Raw genomic sequence first — 27,114 nt, forward strand, 5'->3', positions numbered from 1 at the left:
CTACAAAAATTAGGAATGAACATTCAATGATACAGATCTTATTCTTTCTTCTAAGAACATCGAATTTTCCCTTTAATCTTATTTTCTCCTACCTTTATCTCCACCTACCTCCTCAGCATTCATTCTCTATTCTAGACCAAAAGTGTTTTAAAAAGAGAAACAGGAGATAACATAACAATACAGTCAGGCATGGCACCTACATTTATAATCTGAAAACAAGAGATGTTTAAGAACTATCAAGAAACCATGTTAAAACTCACATTTGAAGAATGGGGTGTGTGTGTAATTTATATGAACTTCTTACACGAAGTTTTCAATTCCATCCAATTGTTTAGAAAATATGTTTATGTAACTTCTGTTTTGATAACCTCTTCTCTGAACAGTTCACTTCAATTTTCTGAGTCTCACTTTCTCATCTATAAAATGGGATAATATTATTTTCCTGCCAGGGATGCTGTGAAGTTTGTAAGATTATTTAAATAGTAAACGTGCTACATTGTATTATTAACAACAACGTATCCCTGTTTTATTTTTGTGAACTTATCTGTGTTACAAAACTTTAATAAAACTGTGAACATATAAATGAAATTAATACCATTTAAAATATATTTAGCTCAGACTTAGGCTTGCAGCAAACTAAAGCCCCAATTCAGGAAAACTGTTATCATGGGGTTAAATCCATCCCGGTTCAAGAAAGCACTTATACATGCATTTAGTTTTAACTAACACATTGACTTCACTGGAATGTAAGGATATGCTTCTGTATCCTTCCTGAAGAAAGATGTTGTCAGGAAATGGGGGCCAAGGCTGCAATCCTGCAAACACCTACACCTAGTGGCACAAATGAGTAGTGCTTTTAATGTCATTGGGACAATTTATATGCAGATTTCAGAGTAACAGCCGTGTTAGTCTGTATTCGCAAAAAGAAAAGGAGTGCTTGTGGCCCCTTAGAGACTGACCAATTTATTTGAGCATAAGCTTTCGTGAGCTACAGCTCACTTCATCGGATGCTCAAATAACTTGTTAGTCTCTAAGGTGCCACAAGTACTCCTTTTCTTATATGCAGAGTTATTTGCATGCATGAGTTTTCAGGATCAGAGGGAAAGTTTTGATCCTGCATCTGATTTCAATGGGACTACTCACACATGTCCCTATTTCAGAAAGTATCTATCTTCCGGGCAAGACTTGAGCATGTGCTTCTTTGCTGTCATGAACAGGTATGGATTTAAACTTTGTTTAAGTGCTTTCCTGAAGAGGGTCCATAATTAGCATTACAAGATTGGGCTTTATGAACCTAGTCCTCGTGAGGGGCTGAGCATCCCCCAGGAAAGAAGGATGCTGGGGCGTCTCAGAGGATGGAGCCCTCAGGCAGCATCAGTCACACATCTTCATACACCTGTTTAACTTTTGAAATTGTGCCTTGACTGATAAGGGCAAAACCTACACCAGGACAGGGATCATGGCGTGTTTTTGTGAATCACTGTCTAGATGTACAGTGCTATTTATTGACTACAGTCCCCCGAGTGTGGCAGCAAGAGCAGGAGATGTTTGGAGCTGATGTTTGGAGAAGTTGGCTGTGGTTCCAGTTAAAACACGCACACGCAACCCAGCGACAGGTCAGTCCCCGACCAGCCTTCCAGAGATGGGAAGGGATGCGAGCTGTGTGCGATGCAGCAGCGTTGACTCTGCTGATGGGGAAAGACGAGCCCCGGGGGCTGGGGCTCAGCAGTGCACGGGCTGGGACAGGCAGCTGGGAGGGCTGAGGGGAGGTGTGAGGGTGGAAGAGGGTGAGTTGGCCTGGCTCTGGATTGGCAGGGGGGTTGCGGACAGGCAGAGGAGGGGTTGCTAGTGTATTGCCGGCGCATTAGCGGCGCGATTAGCTCGGCTGCTGTGGCGAGCTGGGGGCTGCGCCCAGGTGCAGCCCGGCGGGGCGGCACGTTCCCTTCGGCGGAGGCAGCGCGCTGGAGCCGGGCGGCGGGAGAGCGCGCGGGAGGCCAGCCGGGGAGGAGCTGGCCGGGGAGGAGGTGGAGGAGCGGGGAGGGCCGAGGGAGGCTGCTGCGCTCCCAGGGACGCCTGAGGTCCCCGCGCACTCGCCCAGCGCCGCTCTCCGGCTCTGCCCTTTGGTGGCACCGCGCTGGGCAGAGGGGGTGGGAGCCCAAACCCCGCAGCCGTGGCGGAACTGCGAAGGGGACGGAGCTGGGCAGCGCCGCTGCGGGCGCATTTGACCACGAGGCTCCCCCAGGAGCTCCCCTGCCCACCCCGCTCCGCAAATCCCCGAGGCGGGTGCCTGCGTGGGTGAGCCAGCCCCGGCCGGCCGCAGCCCGGGAGCCCCCACCGCGCACGAGGCGCTGACCCGGGGAGCAGCAGAGGCGAGATGCCATCCAGCCTCCGGGCACCGGAAAGTTTCGCGGCTCCGTGAGCGCGGCGGCAAACTGCCCCCGCCTCCGCCCCCTTCTTCTGGCTGGGCGCCTGGGGCCCGCAGCGCAGCGCAGCTCCCTCGGGGCCTCCGCAGCTGCAGGGCCTGGGGCGGGGGGGGGGGGGTCTCTGGGGGCGAGGCGCGGGACCCGTGTGCAGGACAAGGGCGCTGTTTGTTCTCCTCCACCCTCCCCGGCTGTCGCTGGTGGGGGGGGGGGGGGGCAGCCGCAGCAACCATGGAGCCCGAGGCCATTGCGATCCTCTTCCTGAACCAGAGCGAAGGCCCCCCCCGGGGGGAATTCAACCTCTCGGGGCTCTCGGAGGAGGAGCAGGACACCAAGCCCCTCTTCGGCATCGGCATCGAGAACTTCCTCACCCTGATTGTCTTCGGCGTGATCTTCGCCTTGGGGGTGCTGGGCAACTCGCTGGTGATCACGGTGCTGGCCAGGAGCAAGCCGGGCAAGCCCCGCAGCACCACCAACATCTTCATCCTCAACCTGAGCATCGCCGACCTGGCCTACCTGCTCTTCTGCATCCCCTTCCAGTCCACGGTCTACGTGCTGCCCACCTGGGTGCTGGGCGCCTTCATCTGCAAGTTCATTCACTACTTCTTCACCATCTCCATGCTGGTCAGCATCTTCACCCTCTCCGCCATGTCGGTGGACCGCTATGTGGCCATCGTGCACTCCCGCCGCGCCTCCGTCCTGCGGGTCTCCCGCAACGCGCTGCTGGGCGTGGGGCTCATCTGGGCGCTCTCCATCGCCATGGCCTCGCCCGTCGCGCACCACCAGCGCCTCTTCCACCGGGACGCCAGCAACCAGACCTTCTGCTGGGAGCAGTGGCCCAACCCCCGGCACAAGAAGGTCTACGTGGTCTGCACCTTCGTCTTCGGCTACCTGCTGCCGCTGCTGCTCATCTCCTTCTGCTACGCCAAGGTGGATGCGAGGGGGAGGATGTCGAGGGTGCAGGGGATGGGTGTACGGGGTGCAGCTACAAGGGGTATAGCGATAGGGGGTGTGTATGTGGTAGTTACAGGGGCGTAGGTATAGGGCAGGTGAGTGTTTGGGGTACAGAGGTGGGGTGTAGCCAGGGGAGGGGCTGGGAGTTTGCGGTACAGTTACAGGGGTGGAGTGTAGCCTTAGGGGGCGTGTGAGAGTTTGGGGTACAGTTGCAGAAGTGGGGTGTAGCCTTAAGGGGGGTGTGAGAGTTTGGGGTACGTTAGAGGGGTGGGGTTTAGCTATAGGATGTAGCTATAGGGTGTGTGTGTGTGTGTATGGGGGTATAGTACAGGGATGGGATGCTGGTATGAAGTGTGTAGGTGTATATGGGGTATAGTTACAGGGTGTGTTTAGGTATAGGGTTTGTGTGCGTAGACGAAAAAATACAACGATGATTGAATAGAGGAAGGGGTAGACGCATAGCTATAGGACAGGGTGGGGTATAGGGTGTTAGCATCTGCAAAAGTTAGATGGGTGGGCTACCTGGTCTGTGTGTGGGTGCAGTAGCAGGGGGCTAGGCTATGAGGGGTAGTTTTGGGCTGCGAGCATGGGAAGAGAGTACAGAAGTAAGAACATGGGAGGGGTTGAAGTTTCGGTGTGTGTAAGGGAGTGGGGGTACACTCAAAGCGAGTTAAGTGTGGCTGGAGTTACACTGTGGATTTATAGGCTAGGAATGTCCAGTTGTAAGGTGTTTCGGGGAACCTCACACCTGTGTGGGTCCGAAGGTTCAGCAGTAAATGTGGGGAGGAGGTATAGTATAGCCGATAGTGGGCATATTGTCTGCTAGTTTTCATTTTTTTTTAGAAAAAAACTTCTTTTTAAAATCTCCATTTCAGCTGCGATAAACACTTTCAGTGTTTTCCCGTACTGCTGGGATGCCGATGCAGCAAAATGCAGCAAAATGCAACAGTGTGCAAAGTTGTTAACATATTAAAAAAAAATTGCAATAAGTTAAAACATGCTGCACTTCAATAAAACCCAGCCACACAGGGCTGGTGTAACCACTAGGTGAACTAGGCTGCAGCCTGGGGCGCCAAGATTTGGGGGCGCCAAAAAGCAATGCCCCCCAATTTTTTTTTACACTATTGCTCAGGGGCAGGTACCTGTAAGTCTCTAGCATTTGGGCCGCACCAGGGCCAGCAGCCTCTTCACCTCGGAGTCTCCCTCGCTTGCCCGGGGGCCACTCCTTCTCTCAGGCTCCCCGGCTGCTGCCGCTGCGGCCGCCCAGGAAGACACGGGCTGGGGGCGCTGCCGCGGAGGAGGCGCAAGGGGCCACGCTCAGCTGGGGCCTTGCACCTGCCGGCCGAGAGCAGCAGGAACCAGGTGCCACTTGGGGGGAGTCGGGTGGCCCGAGCCCAGGGTGGCGCAGCCTCCGCAGGGGCAGGCGGGAAGCGTAAGAGGGGTGGCCCCCGGGGAAGCGGAGGAGACTCCGAGGTGAAGAGGCTGCTGGCCCTGGCGCGGCTCGAGCGCTGGAGACTGACAGGCTGACCCCTGCCCCATCCTGGGACCGCCTGCCCCTCAGCCCAGTGAGTGTTACCTGCCCCACCAGCCTCAGTGCCCTGCCCCATACAGTCAGCCACCCCAACCTCACTATGACACAAGAATCCCTTGGCAAAGGGCCCCCTGATCTTCACAAACAGCTGTCACCGCAGGCCTGACAAACACTGCACCCTGCACGTGTCTTACAGGACACTTACCCACAAAGAGGAACGTGGAAGGGATCTACACAAGGCTGGTAACTTGTCAAGAGTGAGAATCTTTGTGAGATGTGTGCATGGGTAATATTGAAGGCATAATGTATTTACCTTAAAAGTCTGCTTTACAGACTAGGGGTAGAAATGAGTCACCAGGGGATAATGGCCGTTTGGGGTAAGGGGGATTTGTCACCCTGCCTAACCTGGCTGATGATGCAATGCAAGGCTCAATTGTTTAGCTTTGCACAATAGTAAGACTTTGAATGGGACACCATCAGAGGCAATGGCAAACAATTGAAATGCCTTAAAGGTAAAAAAGAAACATTACAACAGCCGTTACCCGTTCGGACAGGCTGTTTATAATGCTAAGTTTACTAGTTTTCGGAGGTTGTCGGGGAGGTGGGGGCGCAAGGTGGAAGTTTCGCCTGGGGTGCAAAAATATCCTTGCACCGTCCCTGCAGCCACATTATTACTGGGGTCCTGATCCGTACGATGCCCGTTCTACCACTTACTTCTTAATGTTCAGTTAAAAGACACTAAGAGCAACAGGCACGCTACCCGCTTGTTAGGGAGCCTCATCCTGCATCAGCTGAAGTTAATGGGAGCTTTGCCTCTGACTTCAGGGGGCTCAGGATCATGCCTTTTGCTGCCAGAAAGCAATCACTTGATGATGAGCAAGTTTCTGATGAAAAGGGCTGAACTGTGACACACTCACTCTCCCCACTTCTTCGCTCAGGCAATGATCCATTTTCTGTACCATTGTTTTCTGCAGCTTTGAAGGAAGCACCAGTTCAGACTGCTGTTCTCCAGAATCTAGAACAGGTTGAATTCCGTCAGACTGGACAGTTCTTTTACTGAGATCTTGCAAACCTTTACTCGCTTCCTTAGTTCTTACTCACTACAGTAAATTGCATTGAAGTTAATAGGTCTGCTCATGTGAGTAAAATCTGCTCTCTTGCTGAGGAATCAGTTCCTCCAAAGCAAACATGTTTCCAAGGGGGTTGTAGTGTATAATTTATATAGTTTGTGTAAAAATTCATTAATTGTGATGTGGAAAAAGGACCGATAGAGTGCAAACGTGCATTTTAAAACACTTTGAAATATGCTTGTATTCAAAGGACAAAGTTTCTAAATTACAGAGCAAAAACAACATTTAAAGTGACAGAGGTGTCAAACTGGCAAAAAGGCAAAACATTAAAATTAGTATTAGCCCTCAAAGGTTTAGTTCTCTTTTCTCTGTGTGGTAGGTAGATTTCTCATTGTCTGTAACAGGAGTTACTGTGTGCACTGAGTAGATTTGAGGGGAAGAAACCAATACCATAGATTTGATCATCACCATATTTAAATAAAGATATTAACAGATATGGGGAAAGTGTTAATGGACATGCTCAGAAGATGCCTTTTTTAAACATTAATTTTTAATGAATAAGTATTAATAATTTTTATAGCCAAAAGAGCATCATTCACAATATTGACTTATGGCCTCTAAACCCTTGTTTTTTACATGAAAGAAGTTTTGTAAGTTAAACAAGTGTGAATGATTTTTAAAATTATAAATTTTTACTTGTAGAATTTAAAAACAAAATTAAAAGGGATTGTTTTTTAACAGACTTTATTGAAATATTAAAGTTAATATAAACACACCATTTTGATTATAAAAATAACTATTTATTATAAATATTAATATAAAGAATATGATTTAAAAAAATCTTCAAATCTGAGTCCCAGAATAACAAGTTTATGCCCAGAGCAAATCTTTTATGGTCAAGTTAAAATAGCCTGAAACAGGGGTTAACTAAACTAATTAAATGTATGTTAATTAACAGTAAAATGTTGTCACAGCCAGGAAATCAAGGCAATTCAAAGTTGCAGCTGAAACCTCATTTTTAACTCGCTACCAGGCTGTCCTTACTTCACCCTTGTTTTGGTTAGGAATTGAAGGGGTCTGAGATGACAGGCCTAATCCTGCTCCCGCTGAAGTCAGGATCCAGCCCTGAGGGACCAGTTCTGTGAGATGCTCACCACCCTCAGTTCGTAGCAGTGAGAACTGAATAAACTCAGCTCTTTGCAGGAGGCACTTGGCATCTGTCTGCAACATAAGGGCTCACTCCTACTGTGACTGTGACTTGACAAAACTCCACCTGCAGTATTTTGGCACATCCGGATGAGCAGGGGGTGGGGTAGGTTAAGATTGGAATGGCAATAAGTCAATGACAGAGTTTCAGTCTTAAATTTGTCAAGGCCAGAGCTGTGATAGTATATGTCCAGCAAAGGAGTCATCATGAAGCTCCATTTAGCAAATTACCATAGAATGCTATTGAAATAAACACAACCATGACATCTTGGCTTCCCAGTGCACACAGTGTGAAAGGAAAGTTGTTGTGTAATATAACAGGTACATCAATGGCTACATTTAGTTATAAAGTAGAGCATATTACTAGGTCAGATCCTCAGCTGGTATAAATTGATGTAGCTTCATTGATTTCTATGGAGCTACATTTAATTACGCCAGCTGTGGATCTGTGAAATAGTAATAATAAGGAAGCTTCAGTCTACTCATAATGTAGTTTAAGACAAAGGGAATGCAGTTCTCTATTTGAATATATGGCATTTTCAGGACTGTTGTAAGGCAAGTTCTTGTTTTTTTATGTAAATTGTAATTTCCTTCATTTTTTATGCATTTAAATGGCAAGCTAGCTGCATTCCCTCTGTCTTAAATTACATTATCAGAGAATTCACATCCTACTGGGAAGTACTAGCAAAAGGACAGCTCTTTCTGAGAGACAACAGCACCATTACAAATTACAGAAATACTGAAACAGTGATGGGTATTTCTAAAATCTGTCCTCCTGCAAACCCAGAGAAAACCAGAGCTGGCATTCACATGTAATGAGATTTATAAGCAGTGATTAACTATTTAATAGTTCAGTAGTGAGTATTAAATTAAGTGCATATTATTTGATGGATAGCTTGAAATGGCTCTTTTCAGTAAGTGTGATTTGTCATGAGATTACGTATTTCTTTTATTATTTACATATCAATTTATTGTATATACTATTATGAGGTTACTATAGGATTGTACATTAAAAAGTGCCACTTAAGGACCAATGGCTCAAGCCTGCAAAGTGCCAAAGCTTGTTTTGGGAGGTCCTGAGCATCTTCAGTTCCCATTTACCAAGGAAGTCTAAAGTGACTAGTGATTTTGGGTGACTCAGTTTTTGGGTCCCAAGTTGAGAAAGCTTAAAGCTATCCTCTGAAAATCAGGGCTCATTCATGTTGGGCACCCAAAAATCATGGCACCCAGAAACTAAGGTAACAACAATATTAGTCACTTTTAAAAATCTTGGTCATTGACTTTGATGGGAGTACTCATGTGGCAGGATATACCCCAAAATGATTATTGTCCACTTATCCATTTCAAATATTAATAACTGCCCTATTTTTTACTTTTGCCTTTAGAAATACTAAGAGAAACCAGTCTCCATTATGTACTAATATCCTGAACATTCTGAACTGCGGAAATTCATTTTGATTTATAGACTCAGTTAAAAATATAAATCACACAGCGTAGGAGTCCTAACATAAAAATGAGCTTAAAAATGTTCCTGGACTGAAATCTTGTATCCCAAGTTTTAGCAGGAGGATGTTAATGGAAGTGGTATAACCCAGGCCCACCAAGAAAAAGAAAAAGAAATAAAATCTATAATAGTTGTAGTGACACAGTACTAAGTAGAATGGAATGAAAGGCTCTGCTGTAGTAATTGAATTGGTCCCAGTACCATAACTATGGCACTGCTGACAATGACATTTGAATGTAAATAAGATTTATATGACAAATTGTGGTTCAGAATGCAATGTTTACATATACCAAGATACAGTCATTATTATTAGATAATTACGTTGTGTAATCTACTTAGGGGCATTATTTTAAATGGATCTTTCCAGGAGCTACTAATAATGAAAGTGTAACCAATGAAGTGGCTGTAAGTAGCAAGAAATCAAATATGCTTTAAAACTGTACAGTGTTTAAGCTTGTATGTTGTTTGGTGGAAATATATATGCCAAAAGCAGCAGGGTCTTTTAAACCATGTTCTCTCTTTCTCTCTCTTCCCCCCGCGCTGTGCCCCCGCCCCCTGTATGATTCAGTGATGGCTTTAAGACTCTTCTACCGCCATGGTCATAAAAGACCCTGCAAAACCTCAGGTTAATCAAGAGAATTTATTCCCTTTTATCCTTTCCTGAGAGCAAAATATGATCTGTAAACAATAGGTACATGAAAGCTGGGAGCTTGAAAAGTTTTATGTAAGGAATTGTTTTTCCAGATTTTAAGTCTTTTGACATATAAATTCTTGTTAGAAAAGAGTATGGAGTACATTTTCAGCTAAGTGAGTGGGGATTTAGTTGTGTGAATCAGCTATGTTCTCCAGGCTGCTTAAAAAAATAAGAAGTGATCCTTCACTTCAGCTAGCTTTCTGAGCTCAGATGGAGTACTAAATCTTGGTACCAAACTCACTTGGATGCATTTCTGCATGTTACAGGTTTTTTTTCCTAAAAATCCTGCAGTGTTACCAGCTGCTACAAATGCAGAAGTAGATGTCTTCAAAACTACTTGGGGTCAAATCCTGACTGGCATCTGGAAAATAGCATAATAGACCCCACCAAATCCATATTCAGTGTATGCTGTAAGAAGAACATTCATGTGTTCCAGTGTTGTGGTTGACAATAGCCCACAAACCACTACTTCATGCAATCTGTTCCGAAAAAAGGATCAGACACTGTCACCCTTGCTCACAGTGAATAGTATCATATTTTTAAAGTGATCCGATTGAATTGAGTGTGAGTAATAGAGGAGCAAGGGATCATTCATTGGGAGCATTCTGGTCCAAAGTAGGAATAGTGTGTACAGAGGCCATTGGTTGATCTTGGAGTATACGTACATAAACATATCACTCCTCCACAGCTCCTGTCATGTGTGGATTGTCTGCTTTGTTTCAGTGGTGTTGGAATAGGGGCATCCAACTTCTGCACATGGACTGCAGATTATCTGGTGAACCCCCCATACAAAGCTAGAATTTGACTAGTCAGATGGCTGCATGTGGTGGGTTTGTGAAATTAGTACCTAATCCAAAATGGAGAAAGTTCAAGGGGTTAACTACCTGGAGGAAATAGCCTATTCAAGTAGTGTGGAGCTGGCCACTACTCCAGATCTTAGTCTAAAGCAGCAACCGGGGGAATGGTTTTCATTTCTCTCTCACTTGCTCTTACTCTCTTCCAAAGTCAGCCACACATTCACCACTCACTGTCCTCATCCTCCCCATCCAGCTCCTACTCATACCTTGCTAGAAACTGCTTATTCTGTATATTACTCTGGCAGAAGCAGCCAGGATTTTCTCTTCCCTCCCTTTGCCCAGGTGAGAGGAGGGGAGCAGGAGTCAGGAGAAGGAAGATCATTGCCCCAGGTTCTCAACAAGAACCCAGGAGTTCTTCTCATGGAAGTCTGGGAAAAGGGCTGTTCTTGCCCTCTGGTCTCCTTACTATTGAGGTGGAGAGGTCTGGGGGTTCATCCAGACCACACTCAGTGAAGGCCAATCTATGTGTCTCTCTCATGCTGTTCGTGGGTCAGGCTTGTCTACTGACAGTTTGAGTCATGTCAGGAAGATGCAGAAGAATGGAGATTGAGATGTACAAAAAAATGCAGGATCAAGCAGTTGGTATGTATATACTGCTGAACTAATACACTTCTAATGTATTTAACAGTTATCATACCTTTAGCCTTGTATTTACATACAAATTGTCTTCAGTTGATGTTTTCAGGTATCCGGCAGTCTTTTACATCTTTTCTCTTCACCCTCAAGTGACCATTGTCATTCAGAAATATATCCCTTTTCTTTTTAACTCATTAGATCAGTGGTTCTCAACTCTGGTCCACCGCTTGTTCAGGGAAAGCCCCTGGCGCGCCGGGCTGGTTTGTTTACCTGCCACATCCACAGGTTCGGCTGATCGCGGCACCCACTGGCTGCAGTTCGCCGCTCCAGGCCAATGGGCGCTGCGGGAAGGGCGGCCAGCACATCCCTCGGCCTGCGCCGCTTTCTGCAGCCCCCATCGGCCTGGAGCGGTGAACCATGGTCAGTGGGAGAGGCGATTGGACGAACCTGCGGACACGACAGGTAAACAAACCAGCTCGGCCTGCCAGGGGCTTTCTCTGAACAAGCGGTGGACCAGAGTTGAGAACCACTGCATTAGATACATTTTTCAGAACATATGATTAATACTGGATCACATCTGTGATCCATCTTAACTAATATCCTTTCTCTGAAAGTGGCCAGAACCAGATGGTACAGAGTAAGGGGCAAAAGACACCACAATAGGCAGATATGGGATAATCTGCCCCCAGGGAAGTCTCCTTCTAACCTCTAAATTGAGATTGGTTTATAAACCCTGAAGCATGTGGTTTTCTATCCCTTTTAAAACTCTGTAAAAATATGTACTGTTATGACTCTGGATAGTCTTGTTATCCATATAAATACGCAATCCCTCCTTTGATTTTGCTAAATTCTTGGCTTTCATGGCATCCGGTGGCAATGAGTTCCATAGTCTAATTGCGTATTTGAATTTGCCACCTTTCCATTTTATTGAATGTTTCTTTTTTTTTTTTGTATACTTTTCCATAAACAATTGCATGGCACAATTTTTTTTCTTCAGATCCTGTCCTACAGATGCTCTTAATTTCAGAGCGAATGATGGTTGCAGCCAAAATATGTTCCTGCTACACTACCCAAAAATCTTGTGCGTGAACTATCAAGGTTCTGTTACAATTTTGAAGCTTCTCTTTAATGACAAGTCAATTCTGTTGCCAGAATAAAAAACTGACCTACTATAGATACATGACAAGTCATGGCAAATCTTGCATAAAGGTCATATTTCACTTGTGACACATTTTTATATAAATTAATAAAAAAAACCTTTTTAGTTTCCTTCTTCAAAATCAGACAGCTCCAAGGCATGATTATATTAACCAAATATCCAGCTGCTGAATGCAAATTATGCAGAAGGCTAAGGAACGCTACGGTTCAAAATATACGTTTTTTATTTTATGTGCAAAGAAAGTCATCCTAAATTCACAAACATAGACATTCTTATGGAAGAAAAATGACTGCCAGTTACAAATGACTGTAGAACAGGTTTATGTTTATTGGCAGATTGGGTTCACTGCCATGTATATTTTGTTATGTGATGCATCTGTTTTTTATATTAGAATTAAATAACTTATGTGCTTCATATTTGTTGATTCCTATGGGTGCATATTAGATATTACAGCATGCACTTTTGAAATGTGTAGACTGGATACATCAACATTTGCAAGCAATATTGGACAGCATAATTTTGAAACATGTCCCTTAATTTTAAAAGCCGTTAAATGCAAGACGCAAATTAATCTTTTTCAGGTCCTTAATCATCTGCATAAAAAGTTGAGAAACATGTCAAAGAAGTCAGAAGCATCCAAGAAAAAGGTAGATTGCTTTCCTTACCAAGCATGCTAACTTCTCAATGTAATGTTGCTTGTTACCAAAGGTATAACATAGAGATGGACTTGAATCTAAATACACCTGAACATTGAGGGTTTAAAATCCAAACCTCAAACTAGATTTGAATTTTGCTTTTGGCCCCTAGTCTCTACAATGGGCTAAGCCACTATTCTAGATCTTTATACTTTGAACTTTTGAGGATGTGAAAACCAGATCCAGAACCAATCAGTGTGACTCAGACGTATTTCTAGTAGAAATGTACTTTTCACTTCTCCTGTATGTTTTCCCTATCTTGTAAATTTTTTCTGCTAATGTAATTTTTGATGTAATACGAAGAATTTCTGGTTTTTAAGATGAACATTCTAAATAAGGTTTATTTTACTTCCTGATCCTCTTTTAAAACGTTGCCATGCATGAAAACTGTTTTTATTCTCTGCTGTTCAGGGCTTAAATTAAACACCCACTACTAATACTGCAAATAAAATTTTGAAAAGATCTTTAAATCACAAAGCTAATATTGTTCTTTAGGAATGTATAGAAGGGTCTGTATCATAGTGAATTTGTCTGGTAATACAGCATGTAGAATTCTAATTTTGAGCAGACTTGGCACCAGGAGCGATGTAGAGTTCTAATTCTGAGCAGACTTGAAATCAGGAGTTTCCTGCCTGACTTCTATATTTATGAACACAGATCAAGATTTTTTTTTTTTTTAGAGGCACAGTGTTAAGAGGATTAGGTATTAAATCTCTGATTCAGCAGGGTACTTAAGTACTTTGTGGAATTGGGGCCTATGATATAACTACTAAAGATTCAGGAAATTGCCAACTTTTGTGATTTTATCCTATGTCTTGTGATTTTTGGTGTTTTTAAAGCTTCAGCTCTTGGAGTCATGTGGTTATATGAGAATCTGAGCTTTAATTTAAAAATAAAAAGTGTACCCTTATGTACCTTAAGGGCTCAAAAACCAGAGGCAAACAAAATTAACCAAAATATTATTGTTTGAAAAATATAATTGGTTTAAATCAATCTCATGAGTTTTTGGGACCCAACTAATGACAGTTGAATGCTTGGGGTTGGCAATACAATTTTACATAGCCATACTGAAAAAAAATATATACTATTTTAAATTATTATTTCTTCTAAATAACAAGAACTCTTGCTCATTTTCATTCTGCATTTAGGGCCTAATCCTATGCTTCTCATAGTATTCAAATGAATGGGTGTTGCCTGATTAAGGAGTTCATAAGTGGATTTTTAAATTAGACTTTCATATTTAAGAAAAAAGTTAAATGCAAAATAAATGTTTCCTAGAATACTATTTTTGTATATTTATTGATCACACACAAAACGTTAGCATTAACATATTAGAATTAGCATATTTCCTGAAATTATATTTCAGGTAGTTTTATTTACTTATGTGTAATGTTAAGAGCCATCCCATTAAATAAATAAGAGCAGCCCTGTAGTGTTTCCTTGGTTGTAGATTATACTGATAATGTTATAAAGGTAAACTTTGGAATTAGGCTTGAGAGGGATAATGGAATAAAACAGATGTTGCAAGGATTGTCAAACCATTATGCACAGTTAGGCATCCCACAGATACCAAGTATCTTAAGCATGATAGATTTAAGAGACACAGGGACAAAATCTGCCCTAAATTCTTTGCCATCGAACTAAAATCACGGGGGGGTGGGGGTGGGGATTGGGGGATAGGGGGTTGCTTGGGTGTAAATAAGGTCAGAGACAAATCTCTCTTAGTAAGTTGAGCAGGTATACAATTATCCATATCATTCTGCTTTGTATCAAAATGTTAACATAGTGAAAGGGTTAGGGCACTGTGCTTTCTTTATGTCATATATACAGGAAAAAAAGAAATTTCTGAAAAAAATTTGTAGGTTTATTTACCTTTTTGTTTCCTACTGAAAATGTATGCGTGATAAAGACAATATTTCAGTTCCCAGTGGGAATTTTTCCTAAATTGAAGGGTCCTATTTGTAATCTTTTATTAAGACAGATCTTTTATTGGGCAGATTCTGTGCTGGTGTAAATTAGCACACTTTTATTGATATCAGCAGAGTTTTATTGATTTGCATCAGCTGAGGACCTGGCTCATTATTTGCAAATATTTCAAAATATTGCAAAAATTTCCTTGCTCCATTTTGTCCTTCCTATCCCCTACTACTGCCTCTAGAAACAGACTTGGGAGAGGTGTCTCTTGGTGTCCATTCCCCTCACAAACATATTTTATTTTTTGAACAGAGGGACTGATCCTCAGCTGTGAAAATTGTCGGACACAGTGACATACTCTGACAGCGATTCTCAAACTGTGGGTTGGGACCCCAAAGTGGGTCACAACCCAATTTTAAAGGGGTCAGCAGGACTGGCTTAGACTTGCTGGAGCCCAGAGCCGAAGCCCGAGTCTCACCACCAGGGGCTGAAGCAGAAGCCAAGAGCTTGAGCCCTGGGCAGCAGGGCTCAGGTTACAGACCCCCTGCCTGGGGCTGAAGCCCTTGGGCTTTGGCCCCTCCACCCAGGCAGCAGGGCTCGGGCAGGCTCAGACTTCGGTCCCCCCTCTTGGGGTTGTGTAGTAATTTTTGTTGTCAGAAAGGGGTCGCGGTGCAATGAAGTTTAAGAACCCCTGCTCTACGACAGTTTACACCAGCTGAAGATCTGCCCCAGAGACTATAGGTTGCCTGAATCCTGTTCATTTCCTACTCTAGGATCAAACACATGGGTTATTTCATGCTAGTTGCTAAATTTATCCATAACATAATCCCACTGTAGCCAGTGAAGTTACAGAAGAGATGGATCTGGCTTTAGGCTTGAAGGAACGCATTTAGGGCACAATGGGAGAGTGTGTGCAGAGGTAAGACAAGTCTAGGATAGAGTGCTGTGGAGTATGACTGGTTGAATGATCACTAAATAGAATCATAGAAGTGTAGGACTGGAAGGGACCTCAGTAGGTCAGCTAGCCCAGTCCCCTGCACTGAAGGCAGGACTAAGTAATAACTAGACGAGTGGTTTTCAACCTGTAGTCCGTGGACCCCTGCGGGTCTGCAGACTATGTTTAAGGGATCTCAGAAAGGTTGTCATTACCATAGAACAGTGGTTTTCAACATGTGGTCTACAGATCTCGGTGGGGTGGGGGGCGGGAGGGGGGGGGAAGGTCCGTAGACTATGTCTAAGGTTTCCAAAGAGGTCTACATCTCCTTTTGAAATCTTTTAGGCATCCACAAATGAAAAAAGGTTGAAAACCACTGAACTAGACCATTGGTGACAGATGTTTGTCTAATCTGTTCTTAAAAACCTCCAGTGATGGAGATTCTACAACCTTCCTAAACAGTTTGTTCCAGTGCTTAACCACCCTGACAGTTAGGAAGTTTTTCCTAATGTTCATCTAAACATCCCTTACTGCAATTTAAGCCCATTGCTTCTTGTCCTTTACTTAGAGGTTAAGGAGAACAATTTTTCACCCTCCTCTTTGTAACAACCTTTTAGGAAAACTTATTATGTTCCCCATCAATCTTCTTTTCTCTAGACTAACAAACCCAATTTTTTCAATCTTTCCTCATAGGTCATGTTTTCTAGACCTTTAATAATTTTTGTTGCTGTCCTCTGGACTTTCTCCAATTGTCCACATCTTTCCTGAAGTCTGATGCCCAGAACTGGATACAGTACTCCAGTTGAGGCCTTATCAGTGTGAAGTAGAGTAGAAGAATTACTCCTCATGTCTTGCTTACAACACTCCTGCTGATAAATCCCACAATGGGATTTGATTTTTTTGCAACAGTGTTACACTGTTGACTCATATGTAGCTTGCAATCCACTGTAAACCCCAGATCCCTTTCCACAGTACTCCTTCCTAGGTAGTCATTTTCCATTTTGTATGTGTGCAATTAATTGTTCCTTCCTAAATGGAGTACTTTGCATCTGTCCTTATTGAATGTCATTCTGTTTACTTCAGACCAGTTTTCTAGTTTGTCTTGATCACTTTGCATTTTTAATCCTATTCTCTAAAGTACTTGCAACCCCTCCCAGTTTGGTATCATCTGAAAACTTTATAAGTGTACTCTCTATGCCATTCTCTAAATCATTTGAGAAGATATTGAACTGAACTGGACCCAAGACCTATCCCTGCGGGACCCTACTCGATATGCCCTTCCAGCTTGACTGTGAATCATTTATAACTACTCTCTGGGAACCAATTATGCACCCACCTTATAGTAGCTCCTTCTAGGCTATATTTCCCTAGTTGGTTTGTGAGGTGGTCATGTGAGACAGTATCAAAAGCCTTACTAAAGACAAGATATATCACTTCTCCCTATCCACAAGACTTGTTACCCTGTCAAAGAAAGTGATTAGGTTGGTTATATGTGATTTGGCCTTGACAAATGCATGTTGGCTGTTACTTATCACCTTATTATCTTCTAGGTGTGTAAAAATTAATTTCTGGATTATTTGCTGCATTATATTACTGGTCTGTAATTCCCCAGGATGTCCTTATTCCCCATTTTATAGATTGGCATTATATTTACCCTCTTCCAGTCCTCTGGGATCTCTCCTGTCTTCCTTGAGTTTTCAAAGATAATCGCTAATGACTCAGATATCTCCTCAGCCAGCTCCTTGAGTATTCTAGGATGTATTTCATCAGGCCTTGCCGACTTGAAGACATGTAACTTGTCTAAGTAATTTTTAACGTGTTCTTTCCCTAATTTAGCCTCATATCCTAACCCCATTTTCACAGGCATTCACTATGTCAGATGCCCAGTCATTACTAAACTTTTTGGTGAAACAAAAAAGGCATTTAGCACTTCTGCCATTTCCACATTTTCTATTATTGTCTTTCTCCCCTGATTGAGTAATGGGCCTACCCTGTCCTTGGTCTTCCTCTTACTTCTAATGTATTTGTAGAATGTTTTCTTGTTACCCTTCATGTCTCTAGCTAGTTTAATCTCATTTTGTGCCTTGGCCTTTCTAATTTTGTCCCTACATGCTTGTGTTGTTATTTAATAGTCACCCTTCATAATTTGACCTTGTTTCCACTTTTTATAGGACTCTTTTTTGAGTTTCAGATCATTGAAGATCTTCTGTTTCTTCTTATTTCCCCCAGCTATTCCATCATCACTTGTGGATCTGAAAGAGTTTTCCTTTTGGCATGGGAAGGTTCATCTTTAGCAGATGAACTCTGCTCTGTTGATTAGGTGACCCTGATGTGGAATCTACTGAATAGTTTCCTGGAGCTTTTGTATCTCCAAAGGCAATGGATATTATGTGATGGATTGGGCCGACTGAAATAAGAATCTAGGTGTGGATGATTGTGTTAGTGAGGTTAAGAGTGAAGGTGACTGAAGGACCCTGAAGTTCTACGGCTGCTCAGTGAAGTTACTCATAGGCAGAGCTGAATACATTTCCTATACCAGCCAAATTCTGTTTCCAGCTAAAGGGAATTAAATCTAATGCTAACATTTCTGTTGAGTGAGAACTAATTAGCACAGTCTCCCATGCAGGAAATTTTTATTCATTGTCACTGAAATGGAAACGATTTTCATGAGCAGTCCAACCTTCTCTTGAGGAGATGAGATTGATTTCTTACCAGCTTGAGCTAAAAATCTATTGTTCAGAGTAAGTGGCTGGTTACTTACAGGTAAATAGGATCCAAATTCAAGAACCTAGCAAAATATCTAGGCCTCATGTACACTGATGTGTACCGTTTCTGTGTTATAACATAGTTTAGTGTTCCTTGAGTAGATGGGACTAAACTCTATGCCCAGGGATATAAGATAGCTCTGTAACATGGTTTGACTCCGTCTACACAGGCAAGACCAAACCATGTTGAAAAAGTGACAAGACCTTATTTATGTAATAATAGTGAATGACAAATTTGATAGTTAAGATGGAGCTTATGTCTCTCATCAATGAACTAATTGAAAGAGGTAATTGCTGGAAACTTAATAGGTGTTAATTTGTCAAACAATTGCAAAACAATAAGTATTTTCCTAAAGAAGTAACTAAAAATTAAAAAAGCCCCGACAATGATTTTTCCAAGCCATGGTTGCATTCCATTATCCTAGAAGCCTAACATTTCTCTATTTATATCCTAGTACTCCCCATTGACAGAGTCTATCATTGGAGATGGATGGCATCTCCTTATGAAAATAAGGACAATGAAGTCAGGTAGCTGTAGTGTGGTCTAGTCTGTTCTGCTCAATTTGTTAGTTTTGTCTAAAATACTGTTTTTGTTGGTGAGCTTGGGTTTCCAGGTTATCAAAAGCATATATTTGCCTCCTCTTCCCAATTCAGGTTTAATACATATATTGTGATCATTTTTCATTGCTGGGCACTACTCCCATGATTTCCACCAACATTAATGGGATTTGTATGGCTAATGGACAGATTTGCAAAAGACCCCTAGTCCCCATTTAGGCACCTAAATTAAGTGGCCAGCTGGATGCTGAGCACTTTTGAAAATGTGGCAACTGAATTTAGGTGGAGGTCTTTTGAAAATCTGGCCCTAAATCTTTATGCAATTCACAGAAAACATAGCCTATTAGATTTAAAGTTATGGCATTTCTCAAGGGCTTGCATCACCACTGCATGACAGCAGTTTTGTGTCAATGGAACTCCATTGCAACTCAGTGGAGTTCCACTGACATAAAACTGGACTAACAAAGTAGTTAATCGGAGCCTTAATCTTTACATACTGCTTCCTACCATTTGAATCACACGGTCCATGCAATGGGAACCTCATGTTTATCAAGTGAAGTTTGAGGGCCTATGTTCTTCTTGACCTAATCCCATTATATGAAATAAAATACATATGGCCGATAAACTAAAATAGTTTGTAAATACTTAGAAATGTGTTTTTTCCTAATATTTTTCCTAATCTCTACAATGGTTTTGAAGCACGTTGTTTGAAACTGTTTGTTCAAGTGCTAATAAATCATCCTTGTTTCTCTTTTCCTGCCTTAGACAGCTCAGACTGTGCTAGTGGTGGTGGTGGCTTTTGGCATATCTTGGCTGCCACATCATGTGATCCACCTCTGGGCTGAATTTGGAGTTTTCCCACTGACTCAAGCGTCATTTCTCTTCAGAGTGACAGCACACTGCCTGGCTTACAGCAATTCTTCTGTAAATCCTATTATATACGCATTCCTCTCTGAAAATTTTAGGAAGGCCTACAAACAAGTCTTCAAATGCCAGATAGGTAACGAATCACCTCTGAGTGATGTTAAAGAAAGTAGAAGTCGGATAGATACAGCACCGTCTACAAATTGTACTCATGTGTGAGCAACAATTAAAAAAAAAAATCCTGTCGTGTTGGGTTTTCTAGACTTCTAGAAAAAGCACAATGAGCTCCCAAAAAGAGCTGCAGCTTCAGCTTTAGCTTAATAACTGGTAGAATTAAAAAAATCAATTTCCTTACATTTATCAGATAACTGTGGCCATTCTTAATCTTAGACATCTTTGTCTCGCGTGGTTCAAATGAGGAGATGTCCTTTGAAAGATGTTCCAGAAAAAGTGGGTAATGGTATGTCAGTACTAGCCCTCTTATTCATTTAGTAGGAAAGCTAATAACTTGCTATTTATAAATATTAAAGTACAGCATATTCCAATTGCACCTATAACACAAATATGTTAACATAGAATGCAAGTGTATAGTTCCTAATTCAGTTCTATAACGTCATACTTTATTCTATAAATTGTGTGTATGTGTGTGTGTGTGGGGGGGGAGAAATGATCACTTCAAAGATAGGTAATTAATAGTGCAGTACTATGATTTCAAAAGAAGTGATTAGATTCCAAAGATAATTAAAACTTCAGTCATCTCTTCAAGGTTGGTTCTGACAATGGTTTTGTTTGCTTTTAAGCAAATGTTGAGCAGAAATAATTTTCATATGCTGAAATAATTACTTAGAGAAGAAATGCTAAACTAACTATGTAACTGTAGAATTTACACCAGGGTATTAACATGAGGTTGTACTTTGTGTGCCTTGCCTGGCTGCATATACAAAACAATGGTTACACCTTTATAAAATTTTGCTTAAGGCACTCACATAGCAGCGGCATAACATAGGTTGATGTAGTCGAAGTGGGAAGGGTTTGTTTCAGGTCTCTCTATATATGCCATTTCTAGTTATTGATATATATCTAAATATATTAGCTTAAACATTAAGTTATGGATATGTTCATACACACACACACTGTTATTCTTTGAAGGAAGCTTTAAATGGGGGTTGAAATTGTTGACATTAGCATTCCAACAGTTCTATTAGTGTCTTAATATCAGACAGCTTAATAGTTTTAAGTTGGAAAAAAATACAATTAGTATTTTTAAAACAAATTAAATGGTCCAATCCTGTAGACATTTAACTAACATGAGTAGTTCCACTGACTTTATTTGAGATTCTCAGCTAGTGTAAAGTGGTGTACCTCCATTGTCCTTAATACAGATACATCAATGTATACCAGCTGACATTCTGACCTTCTAAGTTTAAATTTGATCCAGCTCCTACTGAAGTCAATGAGAGTATTTCCATTGACATTAGTAGGAATTGGGTTGGATCCATATTACGTGCATGATTTTTTACATTTTTCTCCAGTTAATGCTGTGCCACATTCCTCTTCTTCCTGAAACTTAATGTTTACAACAGGGCAGGTGTAGTATCTTTTTGTGCTTAGTGGAAGATAGCTGTGACAAAGTCAGTGAAATTCCAAGCTAGAGGGTATGGCTTAATTCACACAAAAATGCCTGCATTTACACACTAATTCATGCACTCAGACATAGCAGAGAAATCATCTTCCCAGAAAATAGTTCTGCTTATATAGAACTTTTGTTTATTTATTCACTTTTTCCTGTATGTGAATGGCTTACTCTGTTACATATCCGAGTGAGTACACATGAAATGGCATAGAGTTATTGTCCCACATGCAAAGTACATTATCAGAGTCAAATTAATTAATAGGCAACAGGTTTAAAACAAACAAAAGGAAGTATTTTTTCACACAATGCACAGTCAACCTGTGAAACTCCTTGCCAGAGGATGTTATGAAGGCCAAGACTAAAACAGAATTAAAAAAAGAACTAGATAAATTAATGGAGGCTAGGTCCATCAATGGCTGTTAGCCAGGATGGACAGGGATGGTGTCCCTAGCCTCTGTTTGCCAGAAGCTGGGAATGGGCGACAAGAAATGGATCACTTGATGATTACCTGTTCTGTTCATTCCCTCTGGGGCACCTGGCGTTGGCCACTGTCAGAAGGCAGGATACTGGGCTAGATGGACCTTTGGTCTGACCCAGTATGGCTGTTCTTATGTTCTTAAAATAGAAAATGCTGAATGTAGTTTGGGAGACAGCTCCTTCAGGGGCTAGTTTAAGACTGTGGACTGAATTTCCATAGGAACTAGGGGCAACCGAAAACCTCACCACCTACTGCACGGCATACATCGTTGACCTGACTTCTCAAACATGGTATACACAGCAACATATATACATAAATGGAATATATATTTTTAAAAACCCACCAAAAGACTCCACTGCAAACATAATTCTTCCTCTGGGGAGAGTATGAGAGAGGGAACAAACATCATGTGACAGGTGTTAGTCACATACTACTGGAAGGGGCTTGCATACTATGGTGAAGAGGGGTGGTATAAGAACCCTTAGAGAATAGAATGGCGAGATCTTGCAACATTTCTATAAAGATATAAAGTTATTTTGAGCAGTGGTTCTGAGAGTCTATATTACAAATTTTGTGATTGGCACATTTTCACAGGACTGCACTGTAATTAAAAAATACAAAATCTGGCAAAAGAAGGGAATGTAAATTCATGCTATCTATAGGCACTCTTAATTTATATTTTTGCATAATTTATTTGCTTTTTTTCCCCACTGAAAAAATAAAATGACTATTTAGACAGAACTACAGCTACATTTGTTAACAACCTACATCAAGATAAAGAACCCTTTATTGTATTCAGGCTTTGTCACACTCACTACCATAATTACAGAGCACTTCCAGCATTTGTAACATAGAATACCTCTGCTTGGAAACATCTCCTTTCAGTTTTGAAAGGCACTGCTTCTGGCATTTTTAATTTATGAGTTTAAAAGTAAAATAAATACATAAACTCAGTTAAGATATCTAATTTGATATTTTATCTGGAAAAAGCTTCCTTGTAATGTTAATCATTTTAAATTTTGTTGATTATTGGTCCATAGTGGATCAATGAGTTTGAGCATTTTGTGGAGGAAACCCTCCCTCACCTTCTTCCCAACAACAAATGAAACATGAATTAGGCCCTGTGGCATGGTACCTGGGCACTAAACTTCACTGCAGCTTCCCCTTCATCGTACAAAAGCACTCAGGTGAAGGGCTATGGGCCTGATCCAAAGCCCACTGAAGTCAAGATCAGACCCTAGAAGAAAGCTGCTTCAGAAATGCAGGGTGGGATGGGGTGGGGTGGGGGTGGGAAGAATGCCTTTGGGAATGTGAAACTCCACATCCAGAGTCACAGGGCTGGGCTGAACCCCAAGTTGTGGAGTATTTGTGTTTGACTTTCTAATTAGGCCAAAGTAGGGTTGCCAACTTTCTAATCACACAAAACCAAACACCCTGTTTAGGCTGTTTCACACTGACTGTCTCTCAAAAAGTTTAGAATTAAAGTGCCCATTTAATATATTCAAAACATAACTATAATGTGATACATTGTTTTAGTACTAGGAGCTATTCAAGTCCCCTTTAAAATTGAATAAGGACAAGATCATGCTTTCCATATTTGTCTCTGCAGAGTGGATGGAAGGATAGGAAAGTCCACTTCACGGGCCTTTATTTTGTCAGTGAGAAAGAGGTTGAGGCAAAATGGCATATGGCGAGGTAAAAGCTGTGCAGCTTCTCCTGCTCACATGAGAGTGGGTCCCTCCTGCAGAATTCCAAAGTCCTCTAGAAAGAGGCTTGCTCTTGCAGATCTCACATGGAAGGGAGGCTGCTGATGGTTTCTTGCCAAATATTTTCACATTATGGAATTTCTTTTTTCTCTTTTTCTCTTTAAAAAATAACCTGAAATTTCATTAGAAAACTCTGCACTAAGAGAACTTTAATGTTGCACAAATAAGCACTCAATTTAATAATTTCTGATTGTTTTAGGGTTTCTCATTCAACCTTAGGTCTGCAAATTTGTGTGTATGCATTATTAAACCAGGATTTATTTACGTGATCACATACTCTCTAAAGTAATAGAGTGCATCATAAATTGTTCTACATGTTAGGTACACATCTGTAGCATCTTGTAAAACTACTACAGAAATGCCCCAAATCCATAAATCATTTATCTGAAAATCAGAAAGTAAACTATTCTTAAATAATCATACTACACAATAAGTGCAACTGCACTACGTTATAATAAACTCTTGCTGGCATATCAGTGTCACCTACATATTCAGCTACATTAGCTTCACAGGCAATTGCCTCATCTCCTGAATTGCATCTGAGGAATGCAGTCCCCTTTTGGTTAAGAAAGTGGATAATACATGGCTGCCGATAAATTATTAAAATACATACTTATATTAAAAGTCTAAGTCGATACAAACATACTGGATCATTGAGAGTGAAAATAGTATAAATATTCAAGAAAGAAATATGAGAAAATGCTGTATCTGTTTATCTCAAGGAAGAGAAAAAATGGAAAATTATATTGGATTATTTGAGAAATAATGTGAGAAGGTAAACAGCAACTGCATTGGAATGCATATGCAAAAGAGGACAGAGTCAAGCTGGTGTGGGAGTCACCCTTAACATTGCTATTTTCTGACTTTTGCGTGCTTAACTGTGCCATTTCAACATTCTCTTAATATAGGGGTTTTTATTATGGAATATATTGTGGCTTTGGTAGATGAGTCATTTTCAACACATTAAAAGTGGTTTTCAAGCTATAAACTAGCTTAATAAAACAGCTTACTTTTTTGGCAAAATAAAACATTTGAGTGAAGTGTTAAAACTCACGGTCCTTCAAATTTTGATAGTCAGTGATTTTGAACTTGTGCATGTCTTTCCTAACTTTTGAAGCTTATGGCACTCATTTTTGTAAAAGAACATTACTATCTCCAAGAGATAAGCACCAGGTGGACTGTGTTTTAAAATGTTACAAAAAAGAAATTTTGTTTTGAATGCATAAATTGTGTGGACAGTGGAGAAAATCTATGTACAGTGATAACGCTATGAATGTAATTATTTTAGACTGCATTATGTTCGTGGCTGCTGCATACTTTGGTCTATTTATATTGTGCCTAACAATAGTTATACATTTTCAGATAAGAGCAAAGAACTTCTAGCTTAGAGTATTTGTACTAGTATTGTGAATTCATTACATACACAAATTGTGAAAGAGCAGAAAATTTAATCTGTACTTGTGTCAGTGTATAGTTGACTTAAAGTACCATGCAGCTGTTCTAAATGATATCTGTATTCTGCCTTAATTTTAAATACATCTGTACGATTTATGTTTCTGCACATAACTGTAAGGTACTGAAATATTAAAACAGTTTTAGTGTGTTTGTATAACAATCTAACAACCCAAAGGTAATCTTTCAGGGAGTTAAGGGGGATTAATTTTCAATGCTATACCAATTATCAGATGGAGTCCCATAGTTAAATGCCCTCATATCAGAATGCAAATGCCTTTATTGAAGTTTTGTTGTGCCATTTTACTGAATTTTAAAAGCCTTTGAAATGTAAATATTTTAAATGCAGCGGATTCTGAGTTTCCTTTTCCTTAGGCTGGTGTAAATAAACAATAACAACTGAAGTCAAGGGAGCCATACCAATAGAAAACCGGGATAAGATTAGAATTGAGCCCTACAAGTTTGTGCATTACTCATGAATTACACACACAGGGCCAGATTCTGATGTCACTTACATTAGCACTAGTCTACAAACACAGTTGAACCACAATAACCAAATGTGTGAATCATAGCTTATTTAGTTATTTCAGTGCAAGTCTATGTGGGCTAATGACTAAGGTTGGTAATGGCCTTACGCAGTAACTCATTTGATTTAATTGGTGCAGGTTTGTGTGTAGACCACTCCTGGGAGAATTCTGTGCCAAAATTAAAAATTCTGCATATAATATTTTAAAATTCTGCATATTTTATTTGTCAAAATAACACAATATAATCATGCCAGTTTCAACTATTTTGGTAATTTATTTCAAAATACCAGTCAGCAAGTATGTGTATAACAATACAGACAACAAAAAAGATTCAGGAAATGTTTTTTGATAAGTAGATTCCTTACTAAGCATATTAATACAGAACTTTGAGTAATAATTCATTTAAACTACAGTACAAAATGGATTTCCCGCACCCCACAGAAGCAGTGCAAAAAAATTGTCATGTAGCATCGACAAATTAAGCTAAAGACTTTCTAAAAGTTATTTCATTTTAAAAGACTGTTTTGAGAGCTGAATATTTATATAAAGAACAGGAGTGTTTGCACATTTTGAAAACAGAATTTAATTTCCTGTCAAACTCTAATAAAATGGAAAGAATATCTCAAAAAATTGACGGAATAAGAAGAGTTAAAACTAGTATTGAAAATTGTGTGCTACCTTCCTGCCACAAGAAGAAGACAATTAAAGACACGTTGGATATTCAGTTACTAAACTACATACTCCACCAAACTGGAGTATTGTGTCCAATTCTGTGTGAAACATTTCAGGAAAGATGCGAACCAATTGGAGAAAGTCCAGAGAAGAGCAACAAAAATGATTAAAGGCCTAGAAGATATGACCTATGAGGGAAGTTTGAAAAAAAATGGGTTTGTTTCGATAAGAGAAGAGAAGACTGAGAGGGGACATGATAACAGTTTTCAAGTACATAAAAGGTTGTTACAAGAAGGGGGGAGGTAAATTGTTCTTGTTAACCTCTGAGGACAGGACAAGAAGCAATGGGCTTAAATTGAAGCAAGGGTGGTTTAGATTGTCATTAGGAAAAACTGCCTAACTGTTAGGTAATTTATTCCAGTGCTTAATACCCTAAGGGGAGGTTGTGGAATGTCTGTCATTGGAGATTTTTAAGAGCAGGTTAGACAAACACCTATCAGGGATGGTCTAGATAATATTTAGTCCTACCATGATTACAGGGGACTGGACTAGATGACTTTGAGGTCCTTTCCAGTCCTATGATTCTATAATTCTATATTCATAAGATTAAGAGGTTCCTAAGGACTACCCATGAAGGGATCGAGCCAAAGAAGGAATGACACCAGCTTGAATCTAAGCAAGCCTGAAAGAGATGTGTTTCCTATAATTTCATGGAAATAGGTAAGATATGGGTATAAAAGACTCAAGTGAACAACCTCCCCTGCTAGATAAAAAACACATCACAACTTATCTTATCCATCTCTACAAGCAAGATGCCACAGACAGACAAGAAAAACAGAAACGAGTCAAGAAGTCAACCAACGGGACCCCATCCCCAAATAAAAA

At 41.0% G+C, this 27,114-nt stretch overlaps 1 protein-coding gene across 1 annotated transcript; it reads left to right on the top strand.

Moving 5' to 3' along the window:
- The first annotated feature begins 2,568 nt into the window (after positions 1-2,568).
- On the top strand, positions 2,569-25,775 carry GALR1 (galanin receptor 1). Its single transcript, XM_073331794.1, has 3 exons — positions 2,569-3,350; positions 12,553-12,618; positions 19,603-25,775. The coding sequence occupies exons 1-3, from the start codon at positions 2,652-2,654 to the stop codon at positions 19,918-19,920; spliced, it is 1,083 nt and encodes a 360-aa protein (XP_073187895.1). The 5' UTR covers positions 2,569-2,651; the 3' UTR covers positions 19,921-25,775.
- Positions 25,776-27,114: the final 1,339 nt, after the last annotated feature.

The sequence above is a fragment of the Lepidochelys kempii genome, chromosome 2 (genome assembly GCF_965140285.1).
Source record: "Lepidochelys kempii isolate rLepKem1 chromosome 2, rLepKem1.hap1, whole genome shotgun sequence".
NCBI classification, from domain to species: domain Eukaryota; kingdom Metazoa; phylum Chordata; order Testudines; family Cheloniidae; genus Lepidochelys; species Lepidochelys kempii.

Excerpts from the sequence above, each read along its gene's own strand:
- GALR1 (XM_073331794.1), top strand. The coding sequence starts at position 2,652 with ATGGAGCCCGAGGCCATTGCGATCCTCTTCCTGAACCAGAGCGAAGGC. Across the intron at positions 3,351-12,552 it reads TCTCCTTCTGCTACGCCAAG|GTCCTTAATCATCTGCATAA; the intron begins GTGGATGCGAGG and ends AATCTTTTTCAG. Across the intron at positions 12,619-19,602 it reads CAGAAGCATCCAAGAAAAAG|ACAGCTCAGACTGTGCTAGT; the intron begins GTAGATTGCTTT and ends TTCCTGCCTTAG.